We start from the raw sequence: 25,199 nt of genomic DNA, 5'->3' as shown, positions 1-25,199 counted from the left end.
TCCCAGCAGGGTCGGGAATTTTAACCATCATTGGTTAATTTCGCTGGCACAGGTGCTGGGTGTATGTGTTGTCTGCATCATAATTTCTTCCTCATCACGACACGTAGGTCACCTATGGGCATCAAATCGAAAGACCTGCACCTGGCAAGCCGAACATGTCCTCGGACACTCCCAGCACTAACAGCCATACGCCATTTCATTTCATCTACTTATATAAAAATATGATAAAAGGAACATCTTATAAATTACAAGATATCCTTATTGTGCCTTCTGTGCCCATGCACATTGCTAGGAGCTCGTACACCCTCATATACGGAAATAAATTCTGTGAGAGTATGTTGTATTTCACTTTACAATAACAGCTCTCTTAAAAGAATAAATTTAATAACAAAGGAGATTCTATTTTGATAGTAAATAAGCATCGCAGGATATTCGTGTCATTTACATGATGAGTTATTTCTATTTCGGTAATACTTTCTTTACGAGAGGTTTTCTCGACGCCCAAACGTTCATACTTGACATTATTTTCTCTTCTATTGCTATATTTGGGGGTCTTTGATTGTTATTTAAAATGGTAATAACATTAATATCAAAGCAGAAATCGTCCATACTTGCCAAGAGCCCTGTCGTTACCTAACCTCATTATCTTCTTCAGCTGAGTTCTATAAATCGTACGGAGTGTCAAGGGATTGTGTATTATTGCATGCTAGTTCAGCGACTCCAAACCAGAAGTTAAATATATATATAAAGGGGGAGATTATACTTAGCTTGAAAAAGAAGGCGCAAAAGAAAGAATTTTTGGCGCCATGGTGACCTGGCGACTTGGATTTGTCATGCCCTACAATACACGATGAATACCTTGTGCGAATTTTCAAATAAAAGAGCTTTCCTTTCTTTAGCGAACAAAGCCTTGTACTTCAAAAAGCTTCTTTCTGCCTCAGCTGATAGAAGAGGAGCATATTTAAAATGGACAATGTCATATGAATCTAATTCTAAATGACTAAGAGGGAACTTTTCACCCAACAAAATAACTGAAATGGAACACAATGTATGATGTCCTTCATTTGTTTTCTAACACCTTTTCCATTTTCTTTGATATTTCTCTCCCCACATTATCACAAACAATGTTCAATTTATTCACAGTTACTTTTACTAGTTCTATCTGCTTCACTAGTGGGAATTCTGATTGCTCCAAAATTTGATTTGACATATGAAATTGGACTTCAAATATCAGAATTAGACATTAATTCCTGGGCAAGTCCAATTAAAATGGCTACGCTGCTACCAGATGAGTCAATGATGCTTTTCAATATATTGAAGTTCTGGCAGTAATTGTTTAAGGCGTCGTCTAGGACCCCCCATCTTGACAAAATGGGAGAAGGCCGCATTGTGAAGGGGCTATTGAGGAGACCTTTGTGACACACCCAATTCATAATAAGTAAAATTCTTTCAAGAATAAAATTTACTGTGTCCACCTATTCAAAACAATTATATTCTGTAGTGATTAAATCCTACATTAATTACATACTAATTAGGAACATGTTTCACCCTATTTTTGGGCATCGTCAGCCTAATAAGAATCTTAAGGTCAAGTCTTAAACCAAGTAATCGTTAGAACTTAAAACTAAGTACAATTGTCATATGCTTAAATTTTTTTTACAAAAAGTTGTGCTTTAGGTGATATTTACAAATATGTACAATGTGTACATTAATTAAAATCCAGAATTTGCGACAGGGAAGCAATTAAAATTATCATACAGTGACTAGAAATAGTCCAAAGCGTAAATCGGAACTTCTCCAACTGTATGGATGAAATATTAGGTTGATATTTTATACAGATCTGTTCACATTGACTAGAAATTGACCAAAGCATAAATTGGAACTTCTCCAAATGTATGGATGAATTGTGTTCATTCAAAGAATTTAGAAGTAGTAATAAGGTTAGTCGTTTAGACACAACCGTAACAACTGGATCCAGCTAGCATCTGACTGGATAAGTAAGTTCGTCCACATTTATGGGGTATAACACTTTCATCTTTACAATTATTTTGTGAGCTCTACATGCATCATTCTAAATTCTTTTTTTTTTTTTCTTTTTTTTTTTTTTCCCCCTCTTATTCAGTCACAGACAATACTCATAAATCCTCCCAAAGGTAGAACAATGTACCAACAGGAACATTAATTCGACAAGAATGGCACAAAATTCCAAGAAACATTTTATCAGATGAGCATCTGACTAATGAATGACATTGACAATATGTTCCAACATACACATTTCTAACCTCTAAAATATTACCATCCAACCATGCTTCTTTGTAATGAGATATCCAAGTCCATCAAGATTGACATTATACCACGGTTCCGGTTTTGTAGCTGTGTACTTACAACATAGGTGACCATAACCACCTTTGAATGAACACAATTCATCCATACATTTGGAGAAGTTCCAGTTTACGCTTTGGTCAATTTCTAGTCAATGTGAACATATTTGTATAAAATACAGTTGAACCTGCTTTATACGTAACTCTGTTCTGCGTAATTCATATTTGTATGCAATTTCCTTTAGGTCCCGGCAAAATATAATTTAAAAGCGTGTTAATTAAACCTTATTTATACGTAATCCGTTTATACATAATTCGCTGTTATACGTATTAAATGTCGGTGAAATATAACTGAGTTTTGCGTAATTGTAATGAGCACGTGCGTTTTTAAAAGAAACTACTGTATTTACGAAGTTTCCTCTTTGTCGGTGTAGGCGGAAGTAGAGAAGTAGAGCGGTCGGGTTTCGGTGCTGAAACAGAACACAAAGAGTTTCGCCGAGTGACATTGTTGACCCTTACTTACTGGCGGCTTAACAAAGGCCAACCGAGCGAATCCCCTTCGCTCTCTATCTCGCTCCTCCTCTACCTTCGTCGTTTTTTACCTTCACAAAGCCGCCAAAGATTAAGATACATTACAAGCAAAGTGGGCGGTTTCAGTGCGGAAAAAAAAGAAATTACTGTAAATTTGTTTGAATAAGAGAATTTCTTTTGTGGGAACAACGGAGAAGTAATATGTCAACGGTGCCGGTATCTGGTGTTTACTGTTGAAAAGTAGTTTTATCCTTCAGTTGCTTTTGATTAGCCATTGAGAACAGAAAAAGGATGAGAAAGTAAAATTTGTACGAGAAGTGGATGCCAATCCACACAAAACAAAAACTGAAATTGCTTCAGACTTAGGGAATGCTTATACCACGCGTACAGTCATCAGTGAAAGAAATGAAATTTTGGATGAGTTCTTAAAACTGGGTTCAAAATTAGCAAAGTGCAGCTGTCAGCAGGAAGGAAGGTACGTAGATTTGGAGAAAGCACTTTTCACATTGTTCCAGCAAAAGCGGGCTGCAGCTCTACCAATTAGTGGCGACATGCTGGAGGCAAAGGCGATAGATTTAGCTAAAATGATGAGTATCACTGCTGATTTCAAGGCTTCATCAGGATGGTTGCAAGGATTTAAAGATCGTCATGGAATCACTGGGAGAACAATTTGCGGGGACTCAAAAGCTTTGGACGACGTCATAGTGAAACACTGGAAAGAAGAGGTTCTGCTGGATATCGTAAACGATGATCAGCTGCCAAACATCTACAATTGTGATGAGACCGGCCTATTCTACAATCTCCTTCCTAATAAAACAGCTGAAAAAGGTGACTCATGCCATGGAGGGAAGAAAAGTAAAATTCGTGTAACAGTGCTTCCTGCCACCAATGCAGATGTATCTGACAAACTTCCTCCACTTGTGATAGGAAAATCGAAAAATCCAGGGTGTTTTAAGGGTGCAAAATCAAAACCTACAGAATGTGAATCCAACAGAAATTCTTGGATGGCTATGCTTCTAACGGAATAGTGGTTGAAAAAACTGGACATTAAAATGAAAAAGAAACAGAAGAAGATCCTTCTTCTTATGGATCGATGTGCAGCACATCCACCTCAAATCGTTCTGGACAATGTCCGAGTGGAATTTTTCCCTCCTAACTGTACCAGTGTTCTACAACCACTTGATTTGAGCATCATTGCAAATTTCAAAGTGCATTATAGAAAAATGCTGGTTCAACATTTAATAACACTGAGTGATGCAGGGAATGAACCTCTCTCCATTAATTTGCTACTGGCCATGGACTTTATTTTGGCTGCCTGGAAGCAGATATCATCCTCCACAATCAGCAACTGTTTCCACAAAGCTGGTGTCTTACTAGAAGAGTCTGCCTCTAATGATGATTATGGGGACGAGATTTTGTCTGGCAATGAGCTAACGTTACCGGAGGGTGTAGAATTTGATACTTTTTGCATTTCGATGATAATCTGGCTGTATGTGAACTATTGGAAGAAATTATTGCTGATGTATGCCAACAACGCGGTAGTTATGGACCAGCTACAAGCGATAGTGACAGTGATGGAGATGGAGATAACGACTTGAATCTTGAAACACCTGAACTGAGTAAAGTGTTAAGTGCAATCGATATGTGTAGGCGTTACATCAGTGCGAAAAGATTGCAAAATGAGGTTTATACTCTTACTGCAAGAAAAGTGAAACAAGCCAAACTATCTGATTTCTTTAAGTCTGGACCAAGTTCAAAGTAATGTTTTCTGTCTTAATGTATTTATTATCTGCAAGGATTTGCACATGTAGGTCTATTCCATTAGTTTTTCAGTAAATATGTGATGTATTGTGTAAGTCTGATTTCTAAGTAGTTCTGAGTTACAAGTAGTTTTTTCTCTTCTCCTTGATATACGTATATGTCAGGTTCAACTGTATCAACCTAATATTTCATCCATACAGTTGGAGAAGTTCCAATTTATGCTTTGGACTATTTCTAGTCATTCTATGGTAATTTTAATTGCTTCCCTGTCACAAATTCTGGATTTTAATTAATGTACACATTGCAATTCTTTGTTAATATCACTTAAAGTACAACTTTTTGTAAAAAAAATATAAGCATAAGACAACTGTATTTAGTTTTAAGTTCTAATGATTAATTGGTTTAAGACTTGACCTTAAGATTCTTATTAGGCTGAAGATGCCCAAAAATAGGGCAAAACATGTTCCTAATTACCGGTAGTATGTAATTCATGTAGGATTTAATCACTACAGAATATAATTGTATTGAATAGGTGGACATAGTAAATTTTATTCTTGAAAGAATTTTACTTATTGTTATCTTCAGTATGGAACAAATATGAGATTAGTTACTTGTAACACCCAATTCATTCGTCAGTCTCTCTGAATTGACTACGAATCTCTTCTGCAACTCTATGTAAGGTGTGAACTTAACAAGTCAGATGCACTGTTTTACTATATAATGCTTTTTGTGAATTGACAGCTTTTACCATATAAGGTGCAGCATCCATTACAAAGTAGAACAATGTCACGATTGACACAGAATGGTGAATAAAATTAGATGAATTCTCCTAGGAGCATTTGCTGTAGTGTTTTTCAATTTTCAAACCATTGTACTCCATGTTTGAGTTTTTTGTTTGCTATATGCTGCTGAATATTAATGATTTCTTCGCAGTTACTCTTACACACAGTTAAAATACAGCATTTTTACCATCACTCAGGAACACTTTTCCACCATTTTGGGTATGTCCCATATGTTCCATGGATATTTTGCTTTACTTCGGGCATTTTTTCTGAACTATACTACATGGTACGCACACTTCAGGCTTCAAAAAGATTCAATAACCTCTGAGAACCTTGTCTGCAGTCTGGTGCCCAGATAATGAAGGGCAGGCTTAAGTAGCTATCTGCTTGTAGCATAGCAGGCTACACAAATATTTGCTGACTGATGCATAACGGTAAAAGTCCATATTGTGAATTCCATAGAAATAAGGGAGGAAAATTTCTGAGAAATTTAATAACTCATATGGATACGGAAGAAAGAAATTTAATAAGAAACTTTCTTTACTACCTGAAAGAGTGAAAATATGACTAATATGACTATTTACTAACTAGGATTTCTGTATCGTTAGAAATGGCAATTCGTGCGTAAGTATGACTTACTAAAGTACTGTAATTTGATTATTTTTTTCCATAACAAGAAATGTATCCTCCATCATGAAAATCCTAGCATTAATCACAATAATTTAATATTTTAAAGATATTTTACTTAAATGGGCATAAATTCTACAAAAACAGTTACTTTATTCATACTCATAATGCAAATAGTTGCAAATTATAGAGTTTTTATAAGTAGTGTCAGAATTATTTTCCCTGGGTCTGAATATAATAATTGACAATGAAAAGTTAACCCTCCCTTACGTAAGATGTGAATGGAAGAGGATCGGTTACTTTGGAGGCTAAAGTACTTAACGATGGAGGACAAGAGAAGCAGAGGCATGATTTCAATGCACAAGATGTAGAAATAGCCCAATTCTAGCTGCAAACAGAGGCTTCTGTTGGTACTTAGCTCATTTACAAAATCTTTCAGTGTGAATACTGGAAGGTTTAACAGTCTATAATAAAAGTGTATGCATGTTTATTGAGATTCATGCCCTTAGAAAGCAGATTGTGTATGTGTATGTGATCATTATTATAGAATATTATATTTATTTATTTTTGTTTTGTTTAGGAAAAAGCTGGAATATCGTAGCTCTTCTACTACCAAAAATCCAAATACTGGTGATGAGTCTTTGGCTCTCAATGATGTTGAAATAGTGACCCAGGAACAACCAGATCCCAGCCCTCAGCCTTCTCTTCACCTGGATTTACAGGATTTTAGGGAATCTTCAGAAGATGAAACAGAAAGGTAAACTCTATCCATCAGTTCTGTTACAAGGTCCTTCAGACATTCTTGTACCCTGCATCAGAATATTATGGCGTAGCTGTCAACATTCTCTAAACCATACAGTACTGATGTAATGGTGAAAATGTCAACTGGACTTCTCTTTCTCTTCACATAATTTATAATATTGATAAGAAGTTTTTGTCACATTCTCACTGTTAAAAAATATCACCACTGATTAAGGTATCAATTTGTGTTCACATTGGTCTACATGTAATAGCTCTAGACTTAACACATACACAGCACGTGATCATTTTCTGAAGAGGGTGATAATCTGTTAATTACATTACAGACTTTGTGTTTGTTTACTAGGGAGTCTGTTGAAGGATTCCATGTCAGTCTGTATGATGGCTATATAATGAGCTTGGCTAGTTCAAATTTGTCAGAGGTAGCAAAATTTTTGAATGATGTTGACATCTGAAAAGATTTGGTGTTTACCTGAAAATTTAAATTAAACTCAACAGTTGATATCCCAAGAGAATGTTAGTACGGTAATATGAAGCATCAAAATTGACATGCAGGCACCTTAAGTGGTGTCATATCAACATACCTCCACATGGTAGTTGAGACCTGATGATTATTATTATTATTATTATTATTATTATTATTATTATTATTATTATTATTATTATTATTATTATTATAATGAGCATACTAGAGCATTAAGGATAAGCTTGGCTAATTGTATGGTTAGTGGGGTACATTGTTTATGTTGTCCAGAGAGTGTTTAGAGAATGATTTAAGGAATGAACCACGTGGCGGTACCTATCTGGGTGTCTTACATTGGCATCAGCCAGTGAGAAAATTACCTCGTGAGAGTGTTGGCAAGTGATAGTTCTACTCATCTTCATTAAAGCAGTGACTTGTCATCCATTGTCTTCTGCAACACTTCGTTGCAGTTTATTATAGTATGGCTTTCACGCTTTTTGCTCTCTCTCTAGGCAGCCACTGATAAACAGTAATCACAAGAGGCATTATGGTCGGTTAATAATTCACCTCCTGTGATCTTTAGTGCAGCATCACATGCACAACCTTTGAAAACCAGACAACAATCACAATCATCTCATATTGTGGCACTTCTACCCAATTAAGGGCTTTAGCTTGCCAATAAATACGGTACCATTGTACCCTTGTATCTCTAAAATGTGACAATGGTTTCTATGATTGACATACTATGCCCAAGTATATTCATGTTACGTGGGTGAAAAGAGTTTATAATATTCACTTTGTTGCAAGTACAAAATTCTCTGTTAGCATTTAGTGTTCACACCATGCAGTCAAACAATATTGTGTGTTCTTAGATAGGAGCCTTCCCCAACCTCTTAAACCTATGCCATATCTAACGCTCTAGAGCACTTGAGTTTTATGACTCGCCTGCATGCTGAACACCTCAGCACGCTAGTAACACACGCGGTCATTAGAAGTGGATCAGATGTAAGGCTTTTCAGGCATTCGCTCTATTAACCAGCGTTTCGTCCCAGATCTGAATCCAGACTCATCAGAGTGGGATGTGTCAGACCCTACCCACTGACGCTGGGGTGTATGCAGGTGAACTTATCAGAAACCCTTATAAGAGGCACAGTCTGATAACTGCATACGGGAGATAAATCTCCACAATGGAATTATTGCCCGCCTAGCAATTCCGCCCTGATCTGTTTTTGACGTGCTCTATTGGTGAAAAGTATCTAATTCCCTCCATGGGAACTTAGAATTTTCCATTAGAAGTGTGTTGACAGAAATATTGTAGGGTCTCTTGAAACCACAGTGCATTCCCATGACTGCAAGCTCTCAGCACTTCGTTGATAGTCTTCCCTGTGTGTATTTCACAAGCAGACCTAGTTTTTTTTTTAAACATTGTATTCCAGTTCGAGATTATTTATGTTCAAGGTTTCGACATGTCTTCTTATCACAGAGAAGTGTCGCAAGGTTTGAAAAAATACGAAATTGTGGTACCCCGGGTGTGGTTTACTGTAGTAATGTCCTAGTTCATGAAACATAAGCAATGGCTGAGTGACCTAGTAAGTGGTCCTGAGAGTCTGGGATACCAGTTGCTATGGAATGGGAGTGGGCATGTCGGACATATTCTGAGTAATCGCTCTCCTTGTACTCAGGCAGCTAGGACAGTACAACCCACCAGTGGTCCCTAACCTGTTGCAGGAGAGATCCTCTCTGGGACTATCTGTAAATAAGGGTAGCATCCTGGTTTACAGAAGTTTTAACAAGCACGCTTGGAACAAGCCTCGGACCTTTGGATGTAATGGAGTGCCACTGCCATTTGACAGGCGAGGCACTCCTTGGAAACAACTTGGAGAACGAAATGGAATTCAATGGGGAACTATCAGTATTAATGGAGCTTATGGAAGAAAGAATGTAGAACTGGCATAGTCAGCAAAGAGGATGCATCTGGATGTGTTAATAGTTACTGATATTCGGGTAAGGTGAGATAACGGCGAAGAGATAGATTATAAAACGTACTTGACGGGTGTTAAAATGGGAAGGGCAGAGTGTGGGGTAGGTCTTATCAGTAATTCGATTGCATGCAACATAGTTTCTTTTAGGCATGTAAATGTGCGAATGCTGTGTGTAGATTTGGCTGTTGGAGGAATTAGGACGTGAATTGTTTCCGTGTGTTCACCATGTGAGAGTGCAGATGAGGATGAAGTCGATAAGTCTTATGAAGCATTGAATGACGTTATAGCCAGGGTCAAGAGCAAGGATAGGACAGTGCTAAGGGGCGATTTCAATTCAAGAGATGGAAATAGACCTGAAGGATACAAAAGGGTGATTGGTAATTGTGGGAAAGACATGGAAGCTAAAAGGAATGGGAAGTATTTGCTGCACTAGTGTGCTAATATGGGATTACCAGTTACAAATACAGTCTTCAAGCATAAGGCTACTCACCGCTACTCATGGAAGGGTAAGGGCACGAGATCCATAATAGACTATATCGTTACCGACTTGGAATTCATGAAATCTGTTAGGAATGTGTGGGTTTTCGGGGGATTTTCTTTTTATGATACAGACAGCTGTCTGATCTGTAGTGAACTAAGTATCTCTAGGCCTAGGAAATAGAAAGTGAAATCTGTGTGCAGACAAACAAGGGTAGAAAATCTCAGATGAGGAAATTGGACAGAAGTACACGGATACGATCCGTGGAAAGTTTAAAAAAAAAAAAAAAAAAGACAATAACCATGTACAGGATATAGAAAGAGAGTGGGTGGCATACAGGGATGCCGTAATAGAAACAGGAATGGAATGCCTAGGGACAAGTGTATGTAAAAATAGGGAAAAAGTAAACATCTTGGTGAAATCGTGAAGTGTGAGCATCTTATAAACATAAAAAGCAGGTGTATCGGAAATGTCTCCGAACAAGAACTGATGCAGACAGGGATTTGGATGAAAGAAACAGAATAAAACAAATAGTTTTTGAATCCAAGGAGAAGTTGTGAGAAGATTTTGGTAATAACCTGGGAAGGCTTGGTTAAGCAGCAGGGAAACCTTTCTGGATAGTAATAAAAAAATCTTGGAAAGGGAGGGAAAAAAGGAAATGAATAGCATTTTGGGTAAATCAGGGGAACTGGACAGATGGAAGGAATATTTTGAAAATCTTCTCAGCATAAAAGCACATCTTTCTGGTGACATCACGAACAACCAAGCTCACGGGGAGGAGGTAAATGATGTTGGTGAAATTATGCTTGAGGGAGTGAAAAGAATGGTAAATAAACTCTATTGTTATAAAGGAGCGGGAATAGATGAAATTAGACTTGAAATGGTGAAACATAGTGAGGAGGCAGGGATGAAATGGCTTCATAGAGTAATACGATTAGCATGGAATGTTAGTAAGGTATCTTCTGGTAGGACAAAAGCAGTAATTATACCTCTCTGTAACCAAGAACAGGAAAGATTGCAACAACTATCTATGTCAGTGATCACTATACCAGTCAAGGTATTCACTGGCATTTTGGAAGGTAGGGTGCGATTAGTGGTTAAGAGGAAGTTGGATGAAAACCCATGTGGTTTCAGACCACAGAGGGACTGTCAGGATCAGATTTTTCAATACCCACCAGGTAATTGAAAAATGCTATGATACCCCCTGTGGGTGGGGACGCAGACGGATACACCCATGGTATCCCCTGCCTGTTCGTAAGAGGCGACAAAAAGGGGCAACCAAGGTATGATTGAATTAGAACCTTGAAACTACTTGTGATTTTTACCATCACGCGGGGAAAGCCACGGGTCGCCTTTACTTGCGAGTAGTACCGCTATGTTAGGTACACAATAGGTCTTAGCAGCAGCAGCAGCAGAGAGCAGTTCACTGTCAGTTTCCAGTACCTGTGATTAGTACCACTGTATGGGGAACATCACAGGGTTATGCTGCCTGTGATTAGAAACACTATATGAGCGACACTGTTGGCCTGAGTTACCTGTGATTTGTACCAACTATGTGAGGAACACCATGGGATAGTACAAGTCCCTGTGATTAATACACCTATGTGAGGTGCACCATGGGCGTGCGTTGCCTCCGAGTGGTGCCATTATGTGAGAAACAGCATAGATCTACGTTACCTGTACGATGTACAATAATTGTGAGTAGTACCATAATGTTTGGAACACCGTGAGTTTATGCTACCTTTGATTAGTACCGCAACTTAAGAAATACCACTTTACTAGCGATAAGTGTTGTTATGAGGGACCGTTGACCTGGATATTGAACCCCTTTAAACAACAAGCATCATCATCATCATCATCATCATCATCATCATCATCATCAAAAATGCTATGAAATAAATAGACAGTTATGTTTTTTCATAGATCTAGATAAGGCATATGACAGAGCACTGTGGGAAAAAGATGTTCGCCGTACTGGGGGACAATGGGATTCAGGACAGATTATGAAAAACAATTCGGCTCTCTGAGAATTGTTGGTAGAATGAGTTCTAGGTTCAAGGTACTTACAGAGGTTAAACAAGGCTGTAATCTTTCACCTTTTTTTCCCGTGGTTTCCCATTTTCACACCAGGCAAATGCTGGGGCCGTACCTTAATTAAGGCCACGGCCGCTTCCTTCCCACTCCTAGCCCCTTCCTGCCTCATCATCGCCATAAGACCTATCTATGTCGGCGCGACGTGAAGCAAATAAAAAAAAAAAACTTTCACCTTTACAGTTTATCATTTACATGGATGATCTACTGAAAGGTATAAATTGGCAGGGAGGGATTTAGTTATGTGAAAATGGAATAAGCAGTTTGGCCTATGCTGAAGACTCGGGTGCCAAAAGCCTGCAGTATAATTCTATGAACTTAAAAATAGGTGCAATGGGTATGGTATGAAAATGAGCTTTTCCACGACTAAAGTGATGTCAGTAGGTAAGAAATCCAAGAGAATTGAATGTTGGATTCTGGATCCAAAACTCTAGCAGATAGATTTTCTTCTTCTTTATCTCGGCCTTCTCCATCACGTGGGGTCAGCGTTGCTTTGGTGGATAAATGTGTCTCCAATGCTTCTTCCCTCTTCCAACCTTTTTCTCTTAGATCCCCTTCTATCTTGTCTTTCCATCTCACTTTTGGTCTTCCTCTCTTCCTTGACCCTTCAATTTCCAGGTTTCCAATTCTTTTTCCCACGTAGTCCTCTCCCTTCTTCTCTGCACATGTCCATACCATCTTAGCCTACTTTCTTGAACCTTCTTTCCTATGGGTCCCACTATCACTGATCCTCCGATGTAATCATTCCTTACTCTGTCCTTTCTTGTAACTCCACTCATCCATCTTAACATTCTCATTTCTGCCACTTCCATCTTTCTCTTTTGAGCTTTTGTGATCGGCCAAGTTTCTGCACTATAAAGCATCGTAGGTCTCGCCACAGATTTATAGAGCTTTCCTTTCATCCTGCAACTGACTTTATCACACAGTACTCCACTCAATTTCTTCCAATTCATCCATCCATTATATTTACCCTGCGTTGGAGGTCTGGAGGCTGAAATACATCACTTTGTACATATGAACCCAGATATTTAAACTTCCTGACCAATGTTAGTTCTTCTTCTTGCAGGTTAATACATAGATCTTGTGTTTCTTCAGTACACATATATTCCTATTTCTTCCAGAGCTTTCCTCCACTCTTCAAGCTTCTCTTGTAGCTTCCCTCGGGCCGGTTCGCAGGGTACAACATTGTTCGCAAACATCATGCTCCATGGCGCCGCCTTCTTTACATCTTTAATCAGCACATCCATTACCAGGTCAAAGAGGGTCAAAGAGATATGGGCTGAGAGCAGATTCCTTATGTAGTCCTACTCTCACTGGAAATTCCTTCGTTGTACCTACACTGCTCCTAACTTGTGTCGTCACACCTGCAGACAGGCCTTTACTTCTCATACTTCTCCATAGCTCTTGCCTGGGCACTCTTGTCATACGCCTTCTCCAGATCAATGAAAGCCATATGTAGATCAGCCTGTACCTCTCTGTCTGTCTCCATCAGTTGCCTTAGTGCAAAGCATTGGTTGTTCCTCTTCCTGGCATAAATCCAAACTGTTCTTCACAATCTTCGGTTTCTACACGTAACTTCGCCTCAATGATACTTTCCCAAGTTTTCATTGTGTGAGGGGGTTCGAGCCCCACTGTCGGCAGCCCTGAAGATGGTTTTCCGTGGTTTCCCATTTTCACACCAGGCAAATGCTGGGGCTGTACCTTAATTAAGGCCACGGCCGCTTCCTTCCAACTCCTAGGCCTTTCCTATCCCATCGTCGCCATAAGACCTATCTGTGTCGGTGCGACGTGAAGCAACTAGCAAAAAAAAAAAAAAAAAAAAAAAAAAGCATTGTGTGGGGCATCAGCTTTATCCCTCTAACTCCCACAGTTTAGAATATCACCTTTTCCCTTATACATGGGAACAAGTATACTACTTCTCCATTCATGTGGCATTCTCTCTCCTTCCCATATCTTCTCCATGAAATCCCAGAGAATATCAATGCCCTGTTCTCCCAGGCTTTTCCATACTTCTGTTCGAGTTTGATCCGCGCCAACTGCCTTTCCATTTTCTTTACTGCATTTTTCACTTTTCCCTACTTACAGCTTGGGTTACTCCTTCATTTACCTCTCCATTCCCATACTTCTCTCTCACATTTTCCTCATTCAATAGTCTTTCAAAGTACTCCAGCCATCTTTTCATTATTTTCTCCTGATCGTGTATTACTACACCTAACTCATTCTTCATCTGCTTCTCTGATGTTATGTCATTGGATGCTTTTACTCTTGCCTTAGAAATCCTTATTAATTGCCTATCATCCTGACTTGTTTCCATATCTACATACGCCTCCTCCACTGCCTCAGCCTTCACTTTTGCCACAGCTCTTTTGGTCTTCTTCTTTGCAGTCTTATAGGCTTCCCAGTCTTCCTGTCTTCCCGTTAAATCCCATTGTTTCTTAGCATCCTTCTTCAGTCTTATCACTTTCTGAACGTCCTCATTCCACCACCATGCCTCCTTATCTTCTGACGGTCCCTTTCCTGATGTTACACCTAGCACGTCTTCTCCAGCTTTCTTTATAACACTGCTGTTGATACTCCACCACTCCTGAACATCCTCTGATAAAGCTCGAACAGGTAGATAATTTCAAGTATTTAGGATGGGTGTTATCCCAAGATGGTGGTTTAGTAACTGAGATTGAATCAAGGTGCAGTAAAGCAAAAGCAGTGAGCTCACAGTTGCGATCAACGGTACCTTCTGTAAGAAATTATCTTTACATTGGTCTGTTTTCAGACCAACTTTGCTTTATGGGAGTGAAAGCTGGTGGACTTGGCGTATGTTATTCGTAAGTTAGAACATGAAATTAGTGAGAAAGATTGTTTGTAGAAAGAGGTGGGAGCAATGACAGGAGGGTATTTGTAATGAGGGGAGAGAGCATAAATTAGGAATGTACTCGATGGGTGAAGCTGTATGCATAAACTCTCTTCGGTGGTGGGATGATGTGAAACGAATGGAGGAGGATATGTTACTTATGAGAATAATGGACTCTTGTGGAGGGTAAGAGAAGTCAAGGGAAACCAAGACGATGATGGTGAGGCTCAGTTTCTAATGGTTTAAAGACAATAATTAAGTCATTTTGGTATATATGAATTTTTTAACTGATTATAAATAATTTTTTACTCGTGGAATAAATAGGGATGAGAATTAACATTATGAAAGTCTTCCACATAATATTTTTCATGCATGCAACCTTCTATTAAAGCGACTGCAACAGTAGCGGCCTGGTGTTTGTGTTTCATATATGACTGAAATTGCTCCATAACTTAGGGGAAATGTTTCATCTTGACCTACCAATGGGTTATATGTAACCCTGACATTCTTTTGAAAAAACTGCCAAACATTTGCAAAATTACATGTGAATTTTAAGAAATCAAAGACTTTTTTCTTTCTTATATGTTTATTGTTTCATATTACAATTTACACATGGAGAGCAACACAATGTTTAATATTATGGTTTGTCAGAAAGAAAATTCTTAAAAATAGGATTTTTATAACCCAACATGGTGAGAGAAGGGACAGAGATCTACAGTAGATGCCACAGTGCATTTCCTGGGAATGTATGATTTCCCCTACAAACTAGAGGCTCTAATACAATAAACTTAATCTGCTTCAGGGAAATTTCAGAAAAGTCTTCCACATTAGGAAACACAAATGTATTTTGTCTCCCCCTGTGACTTCTTAAAGCCGGGCTGAGTGGCTCAGACGGTTAAGGCGCTGGCCTTCTAACCCCAACTTGGCAGGTTCGATCCTGGCTCAGTCCAGTGGTATTTGAAGGTGCTCAAATACGACAGCCTCGTGTCGGTAGATTTACTGGCACGTAAAAGAACTCCTGCGGGACTAAATTCCGGCACCTCGGCGTCTCCAGAGACCGTAAAAGTAGTTAGTGGGACGTAAAGCAAATAACATTATTATTATTATTATTATTATTATTATTATTATTATTATTATTATTATTATTATTATTATTGACTTCTTAAACAACTTGCTCATACAGTTTGTGCCTCTTATCACAATGTATAACCTTCCGAAGAAAGTCCTTGCTGTGTTCTTTTGTACTATTTTGGTCATAAGCAAATGATACAATAACAAACACATTTTCTTTCAAATTCTCATTGTCTGCAGGTGTCTTCGAATTCTGAAGCTCTTTATGATGGTTCGCGCTTTCAGCTGCTCTATTCTCTAAGATAGTTCCATTTTCTTCAGCCTCTTCTTCCTCAGACCCACACTGAAAGGTCTCATTTTCACCATCACTAGAAGTTTGCTGTGATATCTCAGCACAGAAAACATCACCAAAATGATATGGATTTTCCAGGAGGGACGTGCAATTTTTCTTTCATTTAGTATCCAAGTTTCTTGTAGTGCTGTTTTCTCATTCGTAATTTTGTGAAATGTTTGGATTAGTGACATGTCAAGTGATCCCCTTCTTTCAGTCTGTATCCCTAGCAACTTCCTAAAAACTGTTTTCATTGAAGGGAATTATGCCACTACTCTCGAAGCCTGCTTTAAGGCTTTTGTAGGCTTCAGTTTTTCTAACTCTGTTTTAGGCACAACACCTTTGCTTTTCTTTTCCAGTCTGTCAATGTCCCTCGCCATGCTTTTTAAGTGAACCATACAGTGGAACATCTAAAGGCTGGCAGGTGTGAGTGCTGTTTGTTGGTAAAATGAAAAATGAAATGTCGTGTTCTTCACATGCTCTAATAATGTTAACTGAAGGACGGCTGCTCAAATTATGTTTTCGGAACCCTTTTCCCTGTTTTTCTTTTAAGATAGGGCAATGCAGTTGTTTAAAACCAATCTTCAGTGTCGCTGTCATACCGTCCACTTACAGGACAATTGAATCTACTTCCAGTTGGTTGATTTTCAATCCACTCAGGATAGATATTTTGTGCCTTATGCACCATATGTGGTGGTAGCAACATTCCATCACTTGCAGCTGCAAACAATAGAATTCAGTGCTTTTGATGAATCCATTATCCTAGTTGCATATTTACGTCCCTTTCTCACGAACACGTTTTGTCTCCCAGGATTGTCTGTAATCTCAGTCTTGTCATAGCTAACTATGTTGTCTGGTAGACTTTCTGTTGTAGTTTCTCCTAGATTTGAAAAATACTTGTGAACTATTTCAGCTGAAAGATGTGCTTTGGCCCTTTTCTTATTTGCACTGTTCCTTCTTGTTATTTCCTCATTCCTCTTTTCGAAGTTCAGTAACCACTCCTTCCCAGGTAAGTTATCTCTAAACTCTTTAATTATAACTTCCTTGTGATTGAGGTAGCACTGTACAAAAACTTTTTAAATCTTGTCTTTCCCAGGGGTAAGGAAATGTAGCAGCTGTTGAAAGAGCTGATACAACTTTTTTTCCTGTGGCATGCTTAACCCTTTCCACTTGAATTATTTGTAAGTCCTGATTTCTCTCAACTCATATTTATTTCTGTCAGTATTCTTCATATTTTAAAACCTGGTATTAAGTACTGGTTGTAACAATATATACAGGAAGGAACAACAAAATTAATGAATGTATGGTATTTACGTGACACAAAATCAAGTTTTTCACTTAACGGTATGTCTTGAGTGTGTGGAAGCGTTCAAAGCAAATGCCTGGATGGAGCCCTGCTTCCTTATCCAACCAGTCTTCACTAAAATAATCCATCTCTGCCTTACTGTTCATCGCCATGTTGATAATTACACCAACAAATGTCTTCAGCTTTTCTAAAGTCCCAGCTCTTCAAGAAAACCAGATAGATCTCTTCTGAAGTGGAGTATTTTGCTGTATTTTCATTTCAGCAAATTTTTTTGTCTCATAGATAATGGAGGTTATCAACTGATCAGCAAAAAATAGCTACCAGTACTCTTAGTTCTATTTTAGGTCTATTGCCACAAACTTATGAATCCACTGAATAATCTGTAAGGAAATTTATCTAATCCTACATCACCCGTTCTCCACAATCTCCAAGGTATGTTTGAAGTCAGCACTGTATGACTGGGACCAGAACGAGTCACAATACTATCTCCTCCTCCATGATTTCCTGCGACAATATCAATTTCATCATTTGAATCACTAGTGGATCTATCACTTTCATCGCCAGATTCAAAATTTTCATCACCTTCATAGTCACTATCATCGAAATCAGCTGAAACAGATGCAAGAATCTCAACTTCGGTCAGACTGTGCGCCGCCATGTTGTTTCACGCGAATGCTTTCGATTGTCAAGGAAATGGAGCAATTTTGCCGAGCAAAGAGAAGCTAAAACACACCTGTTTGGTTTCTTTCAGTTTCCGGAAGGGACCAGCACTTACGAAACGAAGTACAAAAGCCCTGTCATCCCAGGTAACCTAGCAACCAGCGGCGAAACATTGTGTCGACTCACGGTCGACACATGAGCTATAACGCTAAGTGACGGCTGTCGACCTCAGATCGACACACGAGCGGAAAGGGTTAAAACAGGTGGCTTTCCCAATCTACCTGATCTCAAACCCCAATATTTCCTCTATATAGTACATTTTGGCACCCCAAAGTTTTCTGCTGCCTGGCCAAAAGGCAACAGCCTCCAAAGCATGTTCTACATTCTGGAGTGGATTATTATGTCTGTATACTGTTCCAGGTTTATGTATATGCGTGCATGACATTGTTTCATATAACCCTGCAAAAAGACAATAATTTTTACTGTTTAAGTTTTCAACAAAAATATTATGCGGGGTTATATTGGTTGAGGTTATGAATAATCATTGTTGTCATTGGAGTAATTGCATAAAAGGAGCCATTTAAGAACTACAGAGGAGATTACTAAGTGGTAATAAAAAATTTAAAAAATGTTTATGTATGCTGTTGTATACCATGAGATAGCTACGTACCTATAAACTAAAAATCGAAATTGATAGCACAAAAACAATCTGCTGCAAGCACTAAGAACATGTATGAGGTGCTTAGAATAGCATAGGTGTGTGTGTGCGCCAAGGTTTAGTTTTTCATTTTTTTCTTGCAACATATACTGTAGTATGAAGTGTACTCTTTCATGGCACTTAAGTGCGAATGGTCAATACGCCTTCGTTATGAACGGAACCTCCCTTTGAATATAGCATGTCGTTCAACCTTACACACTGCAGCTCATTCTCAAGTATAGCAAATGTGTATGAGCCACCCTGCCAGCTGGTCGCTGTCGTGCGATAGCTACTATGTATTTAATCGCATGGGGCAATGGATATTTTGTTATTTTAGATTTAATCTTCCTTGTACGGTTTTGTCTGTTTGAAAGGTCAGGTTTTCGTTCAGTCTTTTGCTTCAAAAGCTAGTTTAAAACTCATTCTTGGTATCGTGCAGTTCTTGCAGTAATATTTATTTGATGTTGTGTATTTAAATTTGTGCTTTTAACTATTATTATTGAAAAAATAAAATCTGAACTTCAACACAATGAAGAGACTTCAATGAAATCTGTTAGACAACTGCGCGATATACTTAGAACACGCGAATTTGAAGCTTGGTGTGCATATCCACAAAAAGGAAGAGGTATTGAGTTATTTGCTCAAGTTCCTGTTGCAAATTCTTGGGTTACCAGAAGAGATGGTTTAACTTGTTCGGAATGGAGGGAGATGTTGAAGATGACTGCGATGGTTGCACCAGTACGTACTCCGCCGGGACGTTCTACCAGCACAGGCCACTGCAGACACTGCAGTGAGTATGAAACCTTACCACATGTGCTGGGGAGTTGCCCTCAAGGAGAACTGCTTAGGATCATACGCCATAACATCATCAGAAAGCTGATTGCTAATGCTCTTCGTCTCAAAAATCTAGAAGTGTACGAAGAAGTCCACTGCCTCGCCGAAGGAGGCAGCACTCGCAGGATTGATATTATAGTGATTGATAGACGGAGGAACGAAGCAGAAATTATTGATCCTACGGTACGCTTTGAATCTTCAGCCTCTCAGCCAACTGACGTAGACAATGAGAAAAAGGATATCTATAATCCAACCATCCCTTTCTTTCTTGAGTCGTATAACCTTAAAAAAATTACGGTGACTGGACTTTTCTTTGGCGCGAGGGGAACAATTCCAAAATCTTTTGTCACATGGCGACAAAAATATAAACTAGCGAGAAGCCTACAGGATGAGATAGTTGTCTCACTCATCAAATACTCCGTTTTGATTCTTCGTCACCATTTATATGGAGTTCATGCCATTTAACATGGTTAATTGTAACCTATCATTTTTTTAAACATTAATCTTTTTATCTTCCCTCAAAATTGTTATTGTGCATTATTCTGTGTCTTATGGCAAATCTAGGGTGTCCTGGATCAGACTAAATAAATAAATAAAAATTTAGCCTTTTCATTGTTATTTACTTTTATTAATCACAAACAGTGAGTGCTTCTCCCTCTCATTACTAAGTTCAAAAACTAAAAATGTTGTGTGCAAAGGAAGTAGGGCCTCCATGTTGGTGTAGTTGTTTTGGGAAAGTGAGTTGAGATGAAATTGTTGAAATATTTAGACCAATATGGGATATAGGGGATTACAATTAACAGAACAGCTATTTAAATACACTACTTGTTTATATAGTACGGTATGTATTTCCATTTTGCAACAAAACAGTTTTGTTCTTAATGTGCATAAATGCATACCTTACATTTAAAAAAGTTCATATATAAAATTACTATTCAAAACTGTATAATATGTGTAAAATTGTATTTTATAATTTGCAGTAGTAATGCCTGCTGGTTTGTTTCTGAACAGTGTACAGTATTTTAATTAAGTATTTTAATGTGTATGTAGATGTTTCTCTGTTTGATACTTAGCAAAACTTATGCATTCAATTTCTTCAGTCCTGCAAACCTATGGAAATTTCAGCAGGAAATTTAAAAAAGTAACCTCACATTCCATATGGAACTAAACGAGGCCACAGAACTAAATCCAAATAGACAATTTTTGCAGTAGTTAGTAAATTCATAGAGGGTTGCATACTGAATGCTGAAAGACATAACCATCTATATTGAAGATGTATGTACAGTGGCACCTCAATTATCCGTTCCCGGAAACTACATTTTCCCGGATTATTTGTTGAAATTACGTGGTCCCGCAAGCATCGTATTTAAATCTTTTTAAAAAATCCCACAATATCTATTCCTTGAAGGAGTGATTTCCCTCCTCATCCGTCCAGAAATTTCAATCCCATCAATGCTAAATCCTCAGTCAAGCATTTTTCAAGAAACCGTATCTCACAGAAGGATGCCTACGACATATTGATGGATCTTGGCATTAACGTACTGTCATTGTGGTAATTAGAGTAAGTACTCTAATGGGAAAGTGATCGGCGGTGAACTTACAAAAGGGACCATCTTAGCATTGCATTCGACTGGTATTATTTAGGGAAACCTCGGAAATCATAAAGCAGAGTGTGGCCGCAACAGTTGGAAGGAGACTGAGCGCATTAAGTAGATTTGTAACCGTATACCTGTGTATATTATAAGATTATAGGTCTAAGATTTTTGGGCAATTTGTATAGCTGCTGAAGAAGAGAGAATTGATGCTTTTGAAGCATTTACAGGAAGTAATGTGGTAATAAGCATTTAACATATAATTTGAAGTTTTGACCAGGCTGGTGGTATGTGTATGTGTGATTTTAATAATAGTAAGCTCTACTTGAAGACCGAATGAGTTTTATCATATGTTCATACTTGTAAAACATCGACATTATGTCCAGGGTTAGATGTTTATTTTTGACTTTTTACGATTGTATCGCTGAACGGGTTTTCAGCATGTTTCTCAGGGCACTATATAGTCACTGGGCTTTCAGACAGGAATCTAAATTGCTCCTTCGTAACACAAATTTAATATTTTAATATGATCGAATACCATCATGTTCTGGTGACCAAAATGGATGTCGCACCTTATATACAGCTAAGTTGTCCACATTCAAAACAGAACATTGCAACTTACAAAGTATACTTTTTATTAAGTCATTTCACCGACTTTTCGATGCAGTGCCTTGCCTGCAGTGGTCATCAGCCCAGCCAGCTGTCCCATAAGGTTTTATTTCTTCATATTCTCCATTTAAATGCATACTTTTGATATACTGATTCTTGAATTTACACCTAACATTTTTTAACAGTAAACACTGTATACTTTTTTATTAAATAAATTTACAAATTGCATTGTGGCTGGAAGAAAAACAACTTCTCCTGACACGCAAATTTGCGTTGATATAAAACACAAACTCATTGCAGTTCTCTCCCGCACAGTTCATAAAATTGCAGTGTGCCTTCTCTCATGACCAGGATTTTCAGACACTGATTTGGTGTGGTCATCAATCCAGGTGTTCCATCTCAAACACCCCTCTATATTCAGCTAAAAAAGTTCTCTTCCAATATAAATATCTGTCTAGCTGCCATGTAACCTTATCAGACGTAGCTCTCTGATTCTAAATATCACCTTTACAATACTGTAATGCTTTTCATGCTTACGAGTGATCGTCCGTTAGCATACTTCGAGAAAAGTTTCAGAGTTTGAAACTTCTGGTACGACTTCAACAGAAAGCGTAATCAGCCTCATACACTATGGCTTAAGTGGGCAAATGCTTTGACGGCAAACTTCCCTCAAAATTCTGAATTGACCAGGTCCCTTTTGTGATCTTGGAGGAATTTCCACTGGAAAGTAGTCGGTCTGGTTCCAAAAGTTCAGGCTATTTCACTTGAGCTAAAGACATTATTTTCCCTTTGCAGATACTGCATGAATATCTATAGCCATGTTACTAAAAAATCCTCTGCAGTTAACACTGTCCACACTTGTTGTGACATGTGCCGAATTAAAGTTTACACAGGTCTTATTCTGAACTACTTTTATGATCTAAGTAAATCACTTTTAATATTAGCATTTTATGGTTCTAATTTCAACTCTAAATATTCTGTAATTTATTCAGTATTGCCAGAAATATTTCTTTGTTGAGTCATCAGTGTATAGACTGGTTTGATGCAGCCCTCCAAGTCACCCTATCCTGTGCTAACCTGTCCATTTCTACGTAACTACTACATCTACTCTAATCTACTTGTCATACTAGTACCTTGGCCTACCCGTACCCTTCTTACTGCCTACACATCTCTCAAAAACCAACTGAACAAGTCCCGAGTGTCTTAAGATGTGTCCTATCATTCTATTTCTTCTCGTGGTCAGATTTTGCCAAATCGTTCTCTTCTCACCAATTCAGTTCTCAGTATCTCTTAATTCGTGATTCGGCGGGTTGAATGGCTCAGACAGTTGAGGCACTGGCCTTCCGACCGCAACTAGGCAGGTTCTGTCCTGGCTCAGTCCGGTGGTATTTGAAGGTGCTCAAATACGTCAGCCTCATGTTGGTAAATTTACTGGCACGTAAAGGAACTCCTGCAGGACAAAATTCTGACACCCCCGTCATCTCCAAAAACTGTAAAAGTAGTTAGTGGGATGTAAAACAAATAATATTATTATTATTATTATTATTATTATTATTATTATTATTATTATTATTATTATTATTATTATTATTATTATTATTATTAATTCATGATTTGATCCAAGCATCTCACCTTGAGCATTTTTCTGTAAAACCACATTTCAAAAATTTATATTCTTTTTCTTTCTGAGCTAGTTATTGTCTATGTTTCACTTCCACACAATGCCACGCTCTAGACAAAAATCTTCAAAAATCTCTTTCTAATTCCTATATCAGTGTTGGAAGTGAAGAAATTTCTTTTCTCAAGAAAGACCTTTCTTGCTTGTGCTAGTCTGCATTTGTTGCTCCTTACTTCTGCCATCGTTGGTAATTCAACTACCAAACTAAGAATATTCATACATTTCCTTTAAGTCTTCATTCCCTAATACAATATTTCATTCAACTGCACTTCATTACTTTTGTTTTGGATTTATTTATTTCATCTGGTATTCCTTCTCTAAGACCAGGTCCATACCATTTAGCAATTTCTCCAGATCTTCTGCAAACTCAGGTAAAATATCATTGGCAAATTTCTGAGTTTTTATTTCCTCTCCTTGGATTCTGATTCCCTTTCCTAATCCTCTTTGATTTCCTTTACTTCCTGTTCTATTTAAACATTGAAAATGAGAGGGGGCAAACTGCAGGCTTGCCCCACTACTTTCTGGATTGCTGCTGCTTTTTCAAAGCACTCGATTCTCATCACTGTAGACTGATTTTCATACAGATTTTAGATAATCCTTCTTTCCCAGTATCTGAGCCTGATTACTTTTGGAATCTCAAATAGCTTGGTCCATTCAGTATTACCGAATGCTCTTTTCTAGATCTATGAATGCGACATGAGATAATCCTCTATTTTTACATTTCAAAAAAAAATCTGAAGCCATCTCTTTTTAATTTATACTCAGTTAATTTATAACTGTTAGGTTCTTCAATCTGCCAAAACTAATTTAGAGTAATAAATTTATAAACTAGCTGAAAAAGAAAATGTATGGTAACAGTATTATATCTGAAAAAGAAACAATTTTTCTTTTGTTATCTTTCTTTAGGTAATTTATAAATTTATTATTCAACATTAGTTTCGACTGACTGAAGAATCTAACAGTTATAACAAAGATATACACAGTATATATTTTTTAAAACCTCCAAAATCAGTCGTAAATTCAGGATTGCTTCATGTGTTCCTATATTTCTTCTGAAGTCAAACTTATCTTCTCCTAACTCAGCTTCAACTTGTCTTCCGAATCTTCTGTATATAATATACGTTAAATTTTGCGAGGATGAGATACTAAACTAAGTGTCTGGTATTTATCCCACTTGTCAGCACCTGCTTGCTTGGGAGATATATTCTAAACTATAACCAAATGTATTAATATCTGAAGAAAAAAAAAAAAAAAAAAGACAAGGCCACTGCCACACTGCGGCAGAATGCTGGTGGGCATAAAGAGCATGAATATGATATTCACTCTATATTATACTGTAGTTACTTTCTGAGAACTTAATTTTTGAAATAGATGACTTCAAAAAATTCAGATCAGGTCTACATACAATATAGGCTCTTGGCATTAAAAGGTTTAAATGATGTGTGCAAAATTGCTAGATAGTATAGGAATTGATTTTGTTATCTTGAACAGCAAGCTATCAATAACCTATATGTTGATATAAAAATATATAGAATGCTTCTGTGTGAACAATTTATGGATGATGTTTCGTGATATATCGTGATTTTCTTTACAAAACCACGAACCTACTATGCTGGTGTAGCAGGGGGAGAGGTGATACTCCCACATTGCATGTCCCAGATGGCGGATAGGGGGGTCCTAATCGGCTTGCCGGCGGACTTGAGTGAAATAAAATAGCTCTCACCGACCAAATACACGTTCTCCTGTAGGTGGGAATGCAGATGAAGAATACACCCACG

At 37.9% G+C, this 25,199-nt stretch overlaps 1 protein-coding gene across 5 annotated transcripts in view; it reads left to right on the top strand.

The window, feature by feature from the left end:
* The window catches only part of LOC136862991 (uncharacterized), a 414,724-nt gene that overhangs the window by 220,137 nt on the left and 169,388 nt on the right, over positions 1–25,199 (top strand). For all 5 annotated transcript variants that reach the window (XM_067139297.2, XM_067139298.2, XM_067139300.2 and 2 more), the window contains one exon: positions 6,603–6,779. In XM_067139297.2, coding sequence (XP_066995398.2) covers positions 6,603–6,779 — 177 coding nt within the window. The remainder of the gene's footprint in view (positions 1–6,602; positions 6,780–25,199) is intronic.

This window comes from Anabrus simplex, chromosome 2 (assembly GCF_040414725.1).
Source record: "Anabrus simplex isolate iqAnaSimp1 chromosome 2, ASM4041472v1, whole genome shotgun sequence".
NCBI lineage: Eukaryota > Metazoa > Arthropoda > Insecta > Orthoptera > Tettigoniidae > Anabrus > Anabrus simplex.
The sequence above is the reverse complement of the archived record's forward strand: the minus strand, read 5'-3'. Positions and strand labels throughout refer to the sequence as shown.